This window comes from Tyto alba, unplaced genomic scaffold (assembly GCF_018691265.1).
Source record: "Tyto alba isolate M040663 unplaced genomic scaffold, T.alba_DEE_v4.0 Super-Scaffold_2, whole genome shotgun sequence".
Lineage (NCBI taxonomy): Eukaryota > Metazoa > Chordata > Aves > Strigiformes > Tytonidae > Tyto > Tyto alba.
This window is the reverse complement of record NW_024881282.1, coordinates 4,642,323-4,657,471: the sequence shown is the minus strand read 5'-3', so window position 1 is coordinate 4,657,471 and position 15,149 is coordinate 4,642,323. Positions and strand designations below refer to the sequence as shown.

Below are 15,149 nucleotides of genomic sequence, written 5' to 3'. Positions count from 1 at the left end.
CCTTCAATCTGGGAATGGCCTTTAAAGGGACACTTGGCCACAGCTCCTGAAAAACTTGATGAAAAATTAGACTGTCCAGGAAAATGAGATGTCATTTCTCTCTCCTGTTCCCTGCTTGCTTTCAGCTTGCTTCTCTTTCAGGGAGTCAAACCTAGGAGGGGATTACAGTTTCCACCAGGCATTCAAGGAGCAGCTTGACTGTTGGTCCATGCTTATGATCACTTTAAGCCACAGAGGATGAAGCAAATACTTATAGTTAAGCATGAAAAAACACCCCAAGTTGAGTCTCCATCCTTGGAGATACTCAAAACCCAACTGAATACAGTCCTGAGCTGCTGTAGCTGCCCCTGCTTTGAGCAGAGGGTTGGACTAGACTGTCTCCAGAGGTCCTTTCCAACCCACATATTCTGTGATTTTTATGAACTTACACTGCAGGGAAATACCAGGCTTCAGAGTATGGTGAGGATCTGAGAAACCTCAGCAATCCCAGCAGGTAAAACTGGAGTTGTTTCCTGTTAGCATCACCAGGGAGGTGGGAGGGCAGAACATGAGATGAGACATTGCCTCATCTGAGTCTGTATCACAGTGTATTTATTGTGTGATATCCCTTGGCTCAGGTGAAGTCCAGACTCATGTTTTCTTACCCTTTTGCTCTGTGTAATGTCCCTTATAGTCCTCCAGCTGCTCCATGGTGGGTGGTGAAGCTCTGACATGTCTCTGCCCTTACTAGGGATTTAGCTTCCTTTCATACTTACTGGGTCACTGTCACATGCTGAGGAATGCATCTGACTCGTTTGCACCTTTGATTGATTGCCATCTTTTATATCTATTTATTAGGATGGAAAATAACATTTCACCTCGAAAATTTCACCATATGTTCTTTCAGTTCCACATGACCAAATCCCATCCTGGCCAACACAGCTGCTCCTTGCCAATTTTTTGGTATGATTGCCTTCCATCATTTTACTGCCAAATATATAAATTGTCGCTGTTCTTGTATGCTGTTGCTTTTGAAAGTAAGCTGGAGTTGAGTGACTCATTGCATTTGCTAATTTTTTTTTTTTTTTTGATAACTGACAGCGAATCCTCTTTTTGTAGTGTTGGGCAGGCGTCTGGGCATGGGGACACTTGCAAATACTTGCAATACCTGTGAAAGCGTAGCAAATGGCTATTGCACTTCCCATGGCTCCATCCTCACCTTTATCTCACCACAGATCACCTGCCCTGCCAAGCACCACCATGTTTGACATTGCTATCTGTGTAAATCATTCCCTCGAGCCTGCATATACTTTGCACAGGCTCAACCTTGATATAAAGCCTTTACGATGGTAATTATTTTTGCTGGCTTGCCATAACGGTTCACATTGCTCTCAGATGAGTCATGATGAAGTTTTTCAAATATCCACTTGAAATCCATAAATTCTCTGATGAGTCTTTTTGCTAGTTGATGGTTGCTTTGATGATTAGTGTTAGGGTCAAAACCTGGTCAACAACGTGATCTTCCAGGTGAAAATGCTGCCCTCCTGTCTTGAGATTTGTCTGAAAAAAACTCCTCATAGAGCAGCAGACTGTCTTTCCTGGACAGCACTGTGGTGTCTCTTCAGCATTTTTTTTTTTTTTTTTTTTTTTTTTTTTTTTTTTAAGTATCTCAACCCCAGCTTCTTGACTCCCATGGCTTTTCCTCATCCTCAGACTTCACTCCATGAGTCTCAGAAAGGGGTGGATTTCTGATTTTCACTTGAAGCTCATTCACACTTTTACAGCTTTATTACAGGTTTTTAATACTGTCTTATCTTTTCCTTGGAATCAACATAACTCCTTCTGAGGGTCTGAAATCCTGATGGCTTTTCTGTGATGCTCTAAAAACTCAACTTCCAACATTTCTGTTACCTTCAAGAAGAACTCAGAGTACCGACTTGCAAATGCTTTGGATTTCTTTGGCACGTTTCTGGAAGGACCACCCTGCGCTCTGCCTGCCACTAATATTTTTATGCAGATAAGTCCATTACATCTTAGTCCTGGACAAACAGTGCTCCTTGCAGCAAAAAAAATTCCACTGACACAGTGATGAGAACACATGCTACTGTCTGGTGTCTCTTGGTGCAGTTTGAAGGGAAGACCAATCCTGTGTTCACAGACCTATATGACACAGAGTGGTTTGTTTTACAGATAAAGTGGCTTAAAGAATTCATACTGCTATGAGTTCAAGAATGTCCTCAGTTGTATTAGATGAGTTAAAATATTTGCGTTAATAAGGTTTATAATTGATGAAGCAAGGCACAAATAAGTTTTCCCTGTGGGTGAGTTGCTGCATGAGTGATCACTATGAAGTTCTCACTTATCTCCAAAGCATTTGGAGATTGAAAGCTGGACCAGGCTGGTTTCTGGTCCGGTCTGGTCCTGGTAATTCCTGAATTCCTGCGGTTGTAGCCAAATTCCATTCTATCATGGATTATTCTTCTCAGCATCTGTGAAGAGAAGTGGATCCAATGCACTGAATATTGTTACAAACCACTTTTCATCCCATGGGTGAAGGACTCTGTGATAGTGATGAGAGGAACACCAAGTGTTGGTTCTCATCCAGATCTGTTTCATCAATCAAATACACCAAGTTCGGACATAGGTCATATAGATAATAAAAAAAAAAAAAAATCCCATGTATCCATATGTGGCAAGTATGGAGTCTGAGCAGGCTGATGCTAGGGGAACACTGCCCTTGCAGTGAACAGTGGGTGACAAGCACATCTCAAACGCCACTTCAGAGGTGGTAAAAATTCAGTGTGTTCATTTTCACTCTCACTGGAATCCATTTTCATTCGCTTTCAGCATTGATTTTTATTCACACCTTTTCATTCTGAATTTGAATGAATTTCAGACAAAATCAACAGTTTCGCTCAGAATTGTGCTTTCACATCTAAAAAGCACTTGATGATGATCTTTGGTTGAAGAATGGCAATCCACCCCCAGAAAAATGATCCACTCTGATGAGAATGAATTGAAACACCTTGACCTTCTCCCCTTTTACTTAAAATTCACTTTTATCTTCTAAAGGTTTCTTGTAATTTCTGACTACAAGCAATTCCTTGGGAAGCTCCTATTTTGATTAAATGGCATTTACCAGCTGGAGGATGTCAGAATATTTTCAACTGGCCCTAAGCCAAACACAAAGCATGGGCAATGCACCGGGCAAGATGTGGATTTTAGTCTGGGTGTTGGTACCATCTGTGGTGTCTGCAAGCATGGGAACAGCTGCAAGAGTTATAATGTAATCTGGCTCTTCAGGGTTTTACAGACAGACTCACCACACTTGGTGAGCCATGTCCGAATGCGGAAGAGGAGGGTGAAGAGCTGCTGAATAAGCTCATGGGATGGTTCACAACCCATGAGAGAGCATCAAGGGAGAGAGGGTTTGCTCCAGTCTTCAAATGCCAGAGGATGTCTTGTTCCTGAGTCAGGGGATGAGGAATGCCAAAATCCAAAAATATTACCCTCAAGGAGATTGTGATAATTCCGCCTTGCCCAAGTCTCCTGAGGACCAAGCTCTACATTATGCTCCGTTGCCCCACTAAACCCAGCTCAGCTGCTGCTGTGTGTTAAAAATAACCACAAATCCAGCCCATGCTTTAGTGCACAAGGTTCAAACAGCAACATTCATGCTGGGATCTTGCCCCACTGATCAATGCAGAAATACAGTGGGGAGAGATTTGCTCATCCGCAGCCAGACGTGACAGGAGATGGAGGGTGTCCAAGTGGAAACGGTCGTGCACAGAGATAAGAAATGCAAAAGTGTAACGTGGAGCTGAACTGATGGCCACCAAAGTCCAGCAGGATGTTAAACCCAGCAGGATTCAGGACTCCAGCCAACCCTGGATCTCCTTTAACCACCTTCAGCTCTTCCTTGGGATGGTCCCAGAGGAATATGAACCGTGGTGGAAGGGGGATGTGGGGATAGGGACAGGGCTGGGGCTGACCCTAACCCCAAAGCACTTGAGGGAGAGGCTGCCAGCCCCACATTTCTGAGCACGAATACCACGCTAATGCATTACTATGCTGCTTTCAACCCACGCCAGTTCTTGCCTTTGGCACAAGCCATGCTCCCCAGTCCCTGCCAAACCAGTACAGATGTTTTAACACCCACCGGAGCCCAGATAATTGCAAACAGAACCAAGAAACTGGTCAGGGCTGTTTTCCTTTCATTGCCTGAACTCTCAGCCATTCTCAAGTGAGACGCTTTCCACTTTCTGACATTACTTTCAAAGACATTTTTGTGGGACGCATTGCTACTACTCGTTTTATTAGGGGAACGCCGAGAAGCCCCAACCAGGCTAAGGATCATACCATGTCCGCTGATGTAACAGTGACCGCAGAGTGAAACAAGTGCAGGGAAGCTGAGTGGAGCAGCTGGGAAAACATTTTCATGGGAAATTAAAGCTGGTTTCTAACCAGTGGTTTTCCAGCCATGACATGGCAAGATTCAGCTCGTTTTCAAATGGGTTTGGGGAGTGTTTTCAGTGGGACGAAACTATGCAATCAGCTGGTGGGCACTGGCCAGAGGATGTTGTAGGTCCTTCCCATCTTAGATCCTCATAGGAGACAGCACCCACCACGGGGAGCTTGTGAGCAGAGCAGATGAGATGAAGGAAGGAGCAGCATCTCCTGTTTTAGCAGGGGGAAGTCAGCAGCAAACACTTTCTTCCCGGTCTGTGGTTGTACAACCCAAAGATACAGAAGTCTGGCCCATGATCAGGAGCTATGTTCCCTCAGACCATTTGCAAATAATCAGGTTTGAGTTTAACAGGTGAGAACTGATTAGCATGAATGAAACCAGCTGTCATATGCATCTCCCCTGGGGCCACTTCGAAAGTATCTCTGTGGAGGAGGACCAAGAAAGCCTCCTCAGGCTTTACATCTACATGAACCTCATGTCTACTCACCCCTTTTCCATCAGGATGCTTTGAGGTCCTACTGGACATGCAGATTTATTTTGTCCTCACATTTGTTATCACAGCTGATAATTGGTTGGGTGGAAGATGACTGGCACAAGCCCACCAAGCGTGGTGGGATCATGGCATCTTCATGGCTCTCACCTCATTCCCGCTGCAAAATTCCTCATTCGCCATGCCCAGCCATGAAGATTTTCATCTAACATTATTTCAGTTCATTTCCAGTTGCTGTGGAGACCAATTTAAATGAAACTCTAGTATTTTGAAAGAGAATATGATTCTAAGTCATTTGCAATGCAAGGTCCCATGCTAATAGCATTAGCATATTATTTGATTATGGCGATGTGTAGGGAATAAATTCCAAGTCCTTTTGCCATCATTGCATCTTAAAGAAGAGGAAGAGGAAAACCTCCAGGTTTTTAGCTGATATTGAAGATCTTTACTGCAGGTGATTTCTGAATGCATAAAGCTTTGGGGGTCACAGGCAATTTTAACCTCATGGCAATGAGAATAGCTCCCTGGAAGGGACCTTTTCTTTCTCTTCTTCCACTGAGCACTGTTAATAGCCTGACTAATGGGCAGGATTCAGGTTTTTAATGATGAGTAGAGAAATCCAGGATGGTTTTTTTGAGCTGTTTGCAATTTTGCTGGAGCACTGCTGTGGCAGAGCCCAGATAGAGAGCAGCTGTGCAAGGTACAATTCTCTCATCACTTGCAGAGATTTTTCTTCTTGCATTTTACCCTCAACATCTTAGGAATGGTTTTGTCTTTAGGTCTTCTTTAGATGATTCTAGTATGTGGACAGGGTATGCCCATACTCCTAAAAAAAAAAAAAAGAACAGTGCATGGAAAACCTTTGCAGAGACTTGAGAGTAAAGGCTGCGGAGATGGAAAGGGAAGAGCTGAGCTTCGAGCAAGGAAAAAACCCAAGCCAAACTATTTTATTTTTTTTTACTCTCCATGCCTAAGGGCTTGTTTTCTGGGGATGAACTGACCCTTGCTCACACTGACTCCTGGGCCACTTTGCTTTTCAGTTCAGGGACACAGTATTGCAGCCATGAGGGTGAATGACTTCTTATGTCTCCTCTTTTGCCTTTTGCAGTAGATGCAGCTGATATTGCCCTGTCTGAGCATGTCAGGCTCACCTGAGAAATCTGGGCCTCTACCACAACCCCCTGTCCCCATCTTCACTGCTACCCCTTGTGCAGCACTCTCCTCCCTTTCCTTTTAACCCATCAGCTAAAATACCACCCAGTGAGTAAAAAATAACATTAGTCCCAGATAGAGGAGAGAAAAATGGGGCCAAACTCCTGTGGTTTGGTCCCAGATATGGGTGCAAATGCACCCATGAAGAAGGGGGCTCTGAGAGGAGAAACTTGAGGATCCTCTCCTTTCCCCAACACTGCCTTGCTGAGTGATGGCAAAACAGACCCTTAACAGCACTGCTGCTTTATTGACTCCCCAGCAAACCGGGAGTTATAATGTTTCTCCCCCAAGGTAAGGAGAGATCGAAATAAATTACTTCTGTAAAGAGACGGCAATGGCAGTTCTTCTATAATACAAAGTGCAAATATTTGGGCCTTTTGTGTGCTCCCTTGAATAGAAATGGTACTAAATCATGCATAAGTAAAATAGGTTCACATTTCCTCCTAGCAAAAGTTTTCCTTTGCTCTCCTGGAGCATTAAAGACCTACGCTCCCGTCGCCATAAAAAGGGCTATAAAATTTAAAGCGAGCCATTAAGAAGCCCTGGCTGGGATTAGGCTGGGATTCATCTTTCCTCCTTTTCCATCCCTGCTAAGTGAGGCGTGAACCCGTGTTTGCTCAAGCAAGGAAAGGCACCAACATACTGCTCACAGTGAACAGTGAAGAGGATGAGAAGAAATTTTTTCGGGACCTAAATGCAAGATTTTTGTGGGCTAGGAGATACAGAGTTGATGGTGCACCAGCTTCTGGGTTTTCACCCTGCTTGTTGATGGCATGTTGGACCATGGCACTGGGTGAGATTGTGTTGGCATAATGTCCAAGGGAAAGCCCAGTTAGATCATAATCATAATAATAACCAATGCGATCCTCCCAAACTGGATGCCAGAACTTCATTTCACATAGTGAGAAAGCTGGTTTGATGCTGGGCCATCATGAGGCTGCCTCTGGAGGGGGGAAAAAAACTTTTTCTCTTATAAATGTGTCATCTTTTTTTGATAGCTCTTATCTTCTAAAAGCTTCAGCCTTGTCCTGCAGCACTGGGATGCACAGACTGTACCTCCAGCCAGATTTGCTAAGGATGCCCCCAGCATCTGTGGGAATAGCATGTGCCACCCACAGAGAGAAAGCAGCTAATTTTTCACATCCCCATTGCCTTGTTTTTGCCACCATATCCCTACCCTGAAAAAGGAAGAAATACCTTCCTTGAGACCACTTTGTGTTTTATACAATTACAGCCCACCATCTTTGCCCTTTCCCTCTGTTCTAGCCTTTTTTTTTTTTTTTTTCCAATTTAATCCCTCATCAAATTGGTTTTGCAATGTCAGACATGATGATTCATGAATCAGAGGGTCGGAGATGAAGTTAGCTCTGTCAAGTAAATGAAGCCTGTCCCAGCCCATGCTGCTGCCCTGGGATTGTCCTTTGTTCCCAGCTGTAGGTCATTGTCCCACTCCAGGGCTCTCAGATAAGGGTGTCCCGGGTGGGATGCTCAAGGTCACGCGTAAGCCAGGGCTGCAAGCATCCACATTCATCTGCTTTTATCTCCAGCACTGAAGCCCTTATAACAAAAATGAATAGGTACACACCAGGCATCCCCATCTCGTCAAATGTTAGACCTCCAAATATTGACATGAAAGGTTGAGCTCCGCAATCAGCTGGCAGATTTGATCTTTAAAGGGTAGCCGCCATGTGTGGGGCGTGCTGATATGATACAGAGCTGGGTTACTGCCGCCAAGGCGTGTTTCCCAGGGTAGGGATGGGATTTCAGGCACAGCCTCATCTCACAGAAGCAAACCTGTGTTCTTCAGGGAGAAGCATTGCATCGTTTCTATTGCAGTGTCTCTCCCTTCTGCCCCTTTGTCCTTCAAAGAATTGATTGATGTTAAAATAACTCAGATATATAATGCTTTGAGGTCAGGATGATCTGACTTGGCTCCTTTCCCTCTCTTTTCGCTCACTGACTCTCCAGTGCTGTGATTTTTTCCCCTAGTTCTCATGCTTCTCCAAGGCAAACGTTTCTATGTTACCACTATTTTTTAGTTGTTTCATACAAATGCAAGCAGAGAACTGACAGCAATGGGCAGAAACAATGCTATTTATTGCCACTCATCTTCATCTCACTGTATGTCCCATCAACTCACATGATTCAACCCACCCTATGTTGGATGCTTAAATAATTGAGGAATTTCACTGTTGTTGGTAGAGTAAACCTAAAGGTTTAAGCTAAGTATCATTTAGATGGCTGAAACTGGGTAAGAGAAACCATTTCCTTACCCCTCTGTGCAGCAGATCCCTGCCTGTAAAACAGTGATGCTCCTCCTTTCCCTTGGCCAGTCTTGACCAGTTTCTCAAAGCAAATGGAAATAAGCAGCAGAAACTAAAAAGGAAAATCTCAAATGCCCAATGTCACTTTTGTCCCCACCCTTCAGCTGCTCTGCAGTGGAGGATCCAGCTGTGCCCCATCCTCACTTTTGGGGACCTCCACTCCCCCTGCTTGGCACCCAAAATGTGGGCAATGCTGAATATTAGGGTACCTGTGTCCTTGCATGGAGCTTGCCACCCTGATGGAAACCAGAGAGGGGAAATTATTCAAATCAGACACCCTTTCCCATTAACCTGCCAGAGGAAACCTTTAGCAGGCGACCTGCCAATGCATCCTCAGACTGACAACAGCTTTTCCAAATGCCATCCAACTCAGAGGCAATAGTGAAAGCTTCATAAATAAACCTTCTTCGGGTGCCATGCTCATCCCTGTGACATCCCAGGGCCTCCTGGCAGCATGGTGGCACAGTGACTCATCCATTGGACATGTTGTTTGTTCTCTCCCTGCCAGGAGAAGCACGCAAAGGGCTTGTTTTCGTAAGGTTGTTTGTATTTTTTAAATTATTTTTTTTGTATTTGTGCTCAGGGAGTTAGCTGACAGCAAAAGCAAAGGTGCAGGCAGATTCCCACAGGAGAAGATTCCCCTTACTTTTGCTAATAAATGCTCCAAAGAGTGACAAAGATGATAGCACATGAGCACACTCTGCCCCATGCCCTTCTAGGGATTATTTCTAGTTGATTTCTGCTATTTTCTCTTGAAAAAAATCTCATTGGCCATAAATTTTAACTGGAATGAAGTCAGCAGCATGGTCCAAGGTGTTTTGTGGCCTTATTTGCCAGGGCAGATCTGAGGACCTCTTGTCTGCAAGGCCCCCTTGGACCCGCTCACCCTTACCAGTGCAGCATGGGCATCATGGGGAATTTCATGCCACTCGAAGATGCCAAGCAAACCTGTCTCCTTTGCCTCAACCATCAACAGGAGCATAGGAATTTAGCTACGCCCAAAAATCGCCACCTGCCCAGGAGCATCATTTCAAGTCCCTGGGATACAGGGAGTTGTAGTCCCAGCCTTTGCTTTCAAGCAGGAAAAGCTGACATCACATCTCCAGTGAAAAAGGCCGTTCTGAGCAACAGTTTCTGAAGGAGGCTGAGTAATTATTTCACTCAGATAAGCCCAGGAACATTGTGTGAAGCTATATGCACACAGCAATCGTTGAGCACTGAGCAACGGAATTCAGAGCTGTCAGCAAGGAGGGAAATACCGCTTTGGGGGATTGAAAACATTCATAAAAAATTCCTGGCTCCCAGCCTAGTCCATCCCGTTGCCAGCCGTGCTCGCAGTTGCATATTTTTGCCTTGGGGATGAAGTTGCAAGGAGGTTCTTTTCCCCCCTTCGCTGCAACACATGGCCAAAAAGGCACACCTTAACCTGGACTAGTGAGTGCTGAGCTTTCAGCCGACCGAAGCCCGCCCAGCACCATGGGGTTTTGCAGGGCTGTGCTAGCTCATCCCCACAGAGCCTCTGGCTCGCTTTCTCACAGGCACCAGTGCAACAGCTGTAGGACAAGCCCAGTAAGATGTATGCATGCAAACCGTTCTGCTGACATTGAATTTTAAGTAGTGGGCGTCCAACGCTGCCTTTTCCAGACCGTGAGAGTCCAATTCCCTGAACTCAGAGGACAACCGGCCAGGAAACGTAGGGTTAAGATGACACTTCCCACATGGCCCCCCTACATAACCTTAACTCTGCCCCCCTGGGAATGGCAATAGGAACTGGAACAGGACCTTATCCCTCCTTGGCTGTATTTGATACATTCCCTCAACATAAACTCAAGGTCTCAACATAAAGCCAGGGGATTTGAAGGCTACATCTATGCTGTTAAATAAAAGAGAGCCAAGGGTTTATCCATGGACCCAGGGCAGATGGCTATGAGGAGGGAAGAAGCATCATTCTTTTTGGCTTATGGCTGGACTGAGTTGAGCATCTTTGGTCGTGATGCAGATGGGACCAACGCCTGGTAGTTTCTAGATGGGACCTCCTGGAGTTTGTTCACTAAGTGCCCCACATGGACACAGGAAAAAAGTGTTGGTCCTTAACGCTTGGGAGCTGAGCACTGCAGTATGGCAAGTTGAAATGGCTTTGGGACCTCTGACTCATAATTCACCCTGTATGCCTTACACTCATGAGGACCTCTCTCCATTTCAGGCCAACGTGAGAGCACAAATGTCTTGACTTTTCCCTTTAGCATGTACTAGTCATCAAATACTGTTATTCTGTCTCAATTTCCTTTCTTGTCTCCTTTTCTGCCCCCCAGCAGAACCGGTTGTCAGTGTGTGACTTGGGTGCATGACCTGCCCTTTTTTCTAGTGCAAAAAAACCCCACAACATAAAAAATACAGAGAAATCTTGGCAGTCCCCTTCTGCAGCCACAGGATTTATCATCCCAACCCTTGCAATACCCTCCCCGTCCTGTGAAGCAATCCATCTCTCACCTGCTATTACGGAGTTCATCTCACAGACCTAATGGAGTACGTGAGTCCTGAATTGGCTCCCGCTAATGCTCTCAGTGGCCGGGTCGCTGCGGGGAGCAAGCTGGGAATTAATTTTGAAAATCAATGCAGACGCCGATAGAGCAGCTTCCCCCAGGGAAGCAACGTGCTTTTACTGGGCATTGCTGCCTGCTCCCCTTCAGCCCCCGTTCTCTTTTATGTGGTTGGAGTAACCGTAGAGTAATTCATCCTGCTTTCAGTGAGCTCACTTTTTGTGCTGCACTCTCCAGTGTCCCCAAATCAGACTGATTTTTGGGAAAAGATTAGAGTTTCCTGACAGTGAAGGATTCACTGTGTTCCTCAAAGTGTTGTGATGTGAGTTTGTGATGCCAGGGACCATGTCCTCTGTGCAGCCCCATCTCTCCCCTTAGGTTGTGTTGGCACAAATAAATCCGTGTAATTTCTAACTCCAAGATGTATTTTGGCCTGCCATGGCTTTTCCATGCATGGCAAGTGCAGAGCCTGCAGGGATAGTGTTGGAGGACTGCTCAGGGCAGAGGGACCCCAACACAGCACAGTTCAAAGTTGTCCCCAGAGGCGACTTTCATGCTGGGATGGGGACACAACACTAACCTGCCATCCTCACACCACCCGTGGAAGAGTCTTGGCCAAAGCCCAATGTCATGGGCAATTTCTGACTGTGATTCAGGAGGTAGCAAGACCAGGGGGCTGTTCCTGAGAGGCACTTTGGGTGCAGCTCCCCTGTTTTTGACAGCAGTGTGGGTATGGCCTCTATCATACTGGTTGACCTCAAAGCACTTGATTAGGGACTAAGATCTGGGACTCTCAGAGTTCTCAAGACTCCTTTTCCAATGAGGATCAGTCTGCACTGCTACAAGATAAATATTTAATAAGAATGAGGGTCAAGGCACTGTTTTATCCAAGGACAGCGAGATGGCCATTTACTCCCATGAAAAGCACCAAGGGATCTTTAATGCCCATTCCAAGAAGACAGGAATTGGAGTTTTAAGCTCTCATTCCCCACCATTAATGTCAATGTTAAATATTGATCCTTTCTGTGTTTAGCACAAACCAAACAACAGAGTCGAGCCACACTCTTTGGCTTTTATTAATGTACTGTTTCTGCATCGGATGAAGTTTGCAGTAATGCCAGGAAAAAGAATGTAGCAGCAGTGAGCAAGCGGCAGACAGATCGATTTTGTATCTTGACACAATTCAGAAGTCAGTGAATAATCACCCTGTGTGGAGCATCTCCTTGTCCAAGCCATGACATCCATTTTGCAGAGAACTAATTTTTCTGCAACGTAAGAGAGTCACGCCCAAAATTTCAGGTAGGATCTGGGATCTGAGGGAAGGAATGGGAAAAAGAGGTTGGAAATCTGTATAAAATCCCCCTCATCCCCATGTCGGAACAGGTTCCCTTATGGTTGTCTGACATCAAAGCAAGTGAACATTGTGTTGATGGAAACCTGGGAGCAATCCCTAAATCAGTGGTGGCAGAAAATGGGTGGACTTACCCAGGGAAAGATGTCCTTTTTGTTATGGTTTGGGGTTTTTTTTGGCGTTTTGCATTAGCACCGAATAAATGTAAATCTCAGCTATTATAAAGGATGATTTCACTGAACCAGGATGAGTGCTTTTCACATGCCAGGAGTTCATGCATGGCAGAGAGATCATGCATGGTCTTCTGCAGCCAGAGATGGATCAGCTTTTCCAAAATATTCTTCAGCCTGTGGGTTTTCTGGGGTTTTTGGTTGTGGGTTTTTTTGTAACGGGAGTTTACAGCCTGTCTGTAAAAATTCATCCCTGGTTCAAATTCTTGGAGCAAGTTTATTAGAGGGCTGGAGTAGCTGGGTGATCATTCCTGACCTCTGGGATTTTCTCTGTTTAAATGAATTTAATATTTTAAACGTATTTCTCCTTGAGCAAGGGGAGCTGGCAGTAGGAGTCATGTTTTGTGTCTGCATCCCATTCTACTAGCAGAAAAAAGCAGGAATTCTTTTGAGGTCGCAAAATTAATAGAGAACATGGGAATATTATTAATCTCTGCTGCCATTATGTCCATGCACATTCCCACCCTGTGCCTCGGTTTACCCAGCTGTAAAAGAATATCAATGATTCCCTTACACAGAGGGATGGGGATGACTTAAGTCACATCTCTAAAGCCACTTACAAAGGTCTCTAAGAAAAAAACAGAAGCAGAAACTGAGATGTGAAAGCTCTTCTCTTCCTTTCCCTTTTTAACCAATTTTTAACAACCCGCCAAGCTCCCCATGAATCGGGCTGACATCTCCCAGACATCACTGCAAGCCACTAAGCATGTGATAAAATATGGTAAAATCATAAAATATGATAAAATATTTATTTCCCTACATGGTACCTATAGTTGCATGTGCTCCAAGTAGCGGACCCTGCTGCTGTGTGCATCACTCAAAGCCATAAACAAACCCCACCAACCGCCATAAATGCCAGGGCATTTAAGAAAGAAAAATCCTGGGAACACAGGCTGTGGGGACACTGCATCCAGCTGCTCACTGGTGTGTTTTTCCCCTTCACAGATACCCTGAGGAGCATCGCCTCCATGAACCATGCACCGCGGTCCTCCCCAGCAGAGCTCAGCAGTGCCAGCCACCATCTGCTGCGAGAGCGAAAGTCCTCAGCGCCGTCCCACTCCAGCCAGCCCACCCTGTTCACCTTCGACTCACCTGCCAGCCACCTCCAGAGCACCCTGTCTGCCAGTGCCCCCCAAGACTACCTTTTTCTCCACCAGTGTATGAGCAGAAAGTCAGAAAACGCAAGGTATTGTAGCCCGCCTGGGAGCAAACCTTGGGGACAGCTGAGGGGGGGCTGGGGGTGAGCAGCTCAACCCACCTCCATCCTTGGAGGTCTGCAAAACCCAGCTGGAGAAAGCCCTGAGCAATGGTCCTATCTCATCATGGTTGGGAGGAGGAGGTCGGAGCAGCGACCTTCCAAGCTCCCAGCCTTCCTGGCTTTCTGGGTTGTATCAAAAACGGGCTGAACAGCTGGACCCAGAGAGCGGTGATGAGTGGTGCAAAGTCTAGTTGGAGGCCAGTCACAAGCGGTGTACCCCAGGGGTCAATACTGGGTCCAGTCCTGTTTAACATCTTCATTAATCATATGGATGATAGGGCAGAGTGTACCCTCAGCCACTTTGCTGATGACAGCAAGCAGTGAGGATTGGCTGACATACCAGCAGGTCATGCTGATATGCCAGAACCTCAACAGACTGGAGAAATGGGCCAGGAGGAACTTCATTAAGTTCAACAAGGAGAAGTGTAAAGTCCTGCACCTGGCCAGCAACAGCCCCAGGCACCTATAAATGTTGGGGATCACTCAGGTGGAAAGCAGCTTGGCAGAAAAGGACCTGAGGATCCTGGTAGACACCAAGTTGAACATGAGCCAGCAATGGGTCCTTGCAGCCAAGAAGGCAAATGGTATCCTGGGCTGCATTAGACAAATTATCGGCAGCAGATTAAGGATCATCATCCCTCCTCTCTGCTCAGCACTGGTGAGGCCACACCTGGAGTGCTGGGTCCAGTGCTGGGATCCCCTGTACAAGAGTGATATGGACATACTGGAGAGAGTCAAGCAAAGGGCCACAAAGATGCAGGAGGGACTGGAACATCTCTCCTTTGAGGAAAGGTTGACAGAGCTGGGACTGTTCAGCCTAGAGAAGAGAAGGCTCAGAGGGATCTCACCAGTGTATAAATACCTGAAGAGAGGGTGCAAAGATGTATCCAGGGTCTTTTCAATGGTGCTTAATGCCAGGACCAGAGGCAACAGGCACAAGCTGAAACACTAGAGAGTACCTCTGAATTTCAGGAAATACCTTTTTACTGTGAGGGTGACTGAGCACTGGCACAGGTTGCCCAGAGAGGTTGTGGAGTCTCCTTCCTTGGAGACATTCAAAAGCCACCTGGACATGGTCCTGGGTAACTGGCTCTGGGTGGCCTTGCTTGAGCACAGGGATGTTGGACCAGGTGACCTCCAGACATCCCTTCCAACCTCAAGCGCTCTGATCCCTCAGACGGGGCCCTAATTCCTGCCTTTAACCAGAAAAATTGGCTGGGCATGGGATAGGCAGGATTTGCACTGCCCTGCCATTCATCCCTGCTGGGCTTCGCAGCAGCCCGTGGTGCACAATTCC

At 46.1% G+C, this 15,149-nt stretch overlaps 1 protein-coding gene across 1 annotated transcript in view; it reads left to right on the top strand.

The window, feature by feature from the left end:
• GAB2 (GRB2 associated binding protein 2) overlaps nt 1–15,149 on the top strand; it is a 98,100-nt gene that overhangs the window by 64,798 nt on the left and 18,153 nt on the right. The window contains 1 exon segment of the mRNA XM_042791983.1: nt 13,540–13,780. Within this exon segment, the coding sequence (XP_042647917.1) occupies nt 13,540–13,780 (241 nt within the window).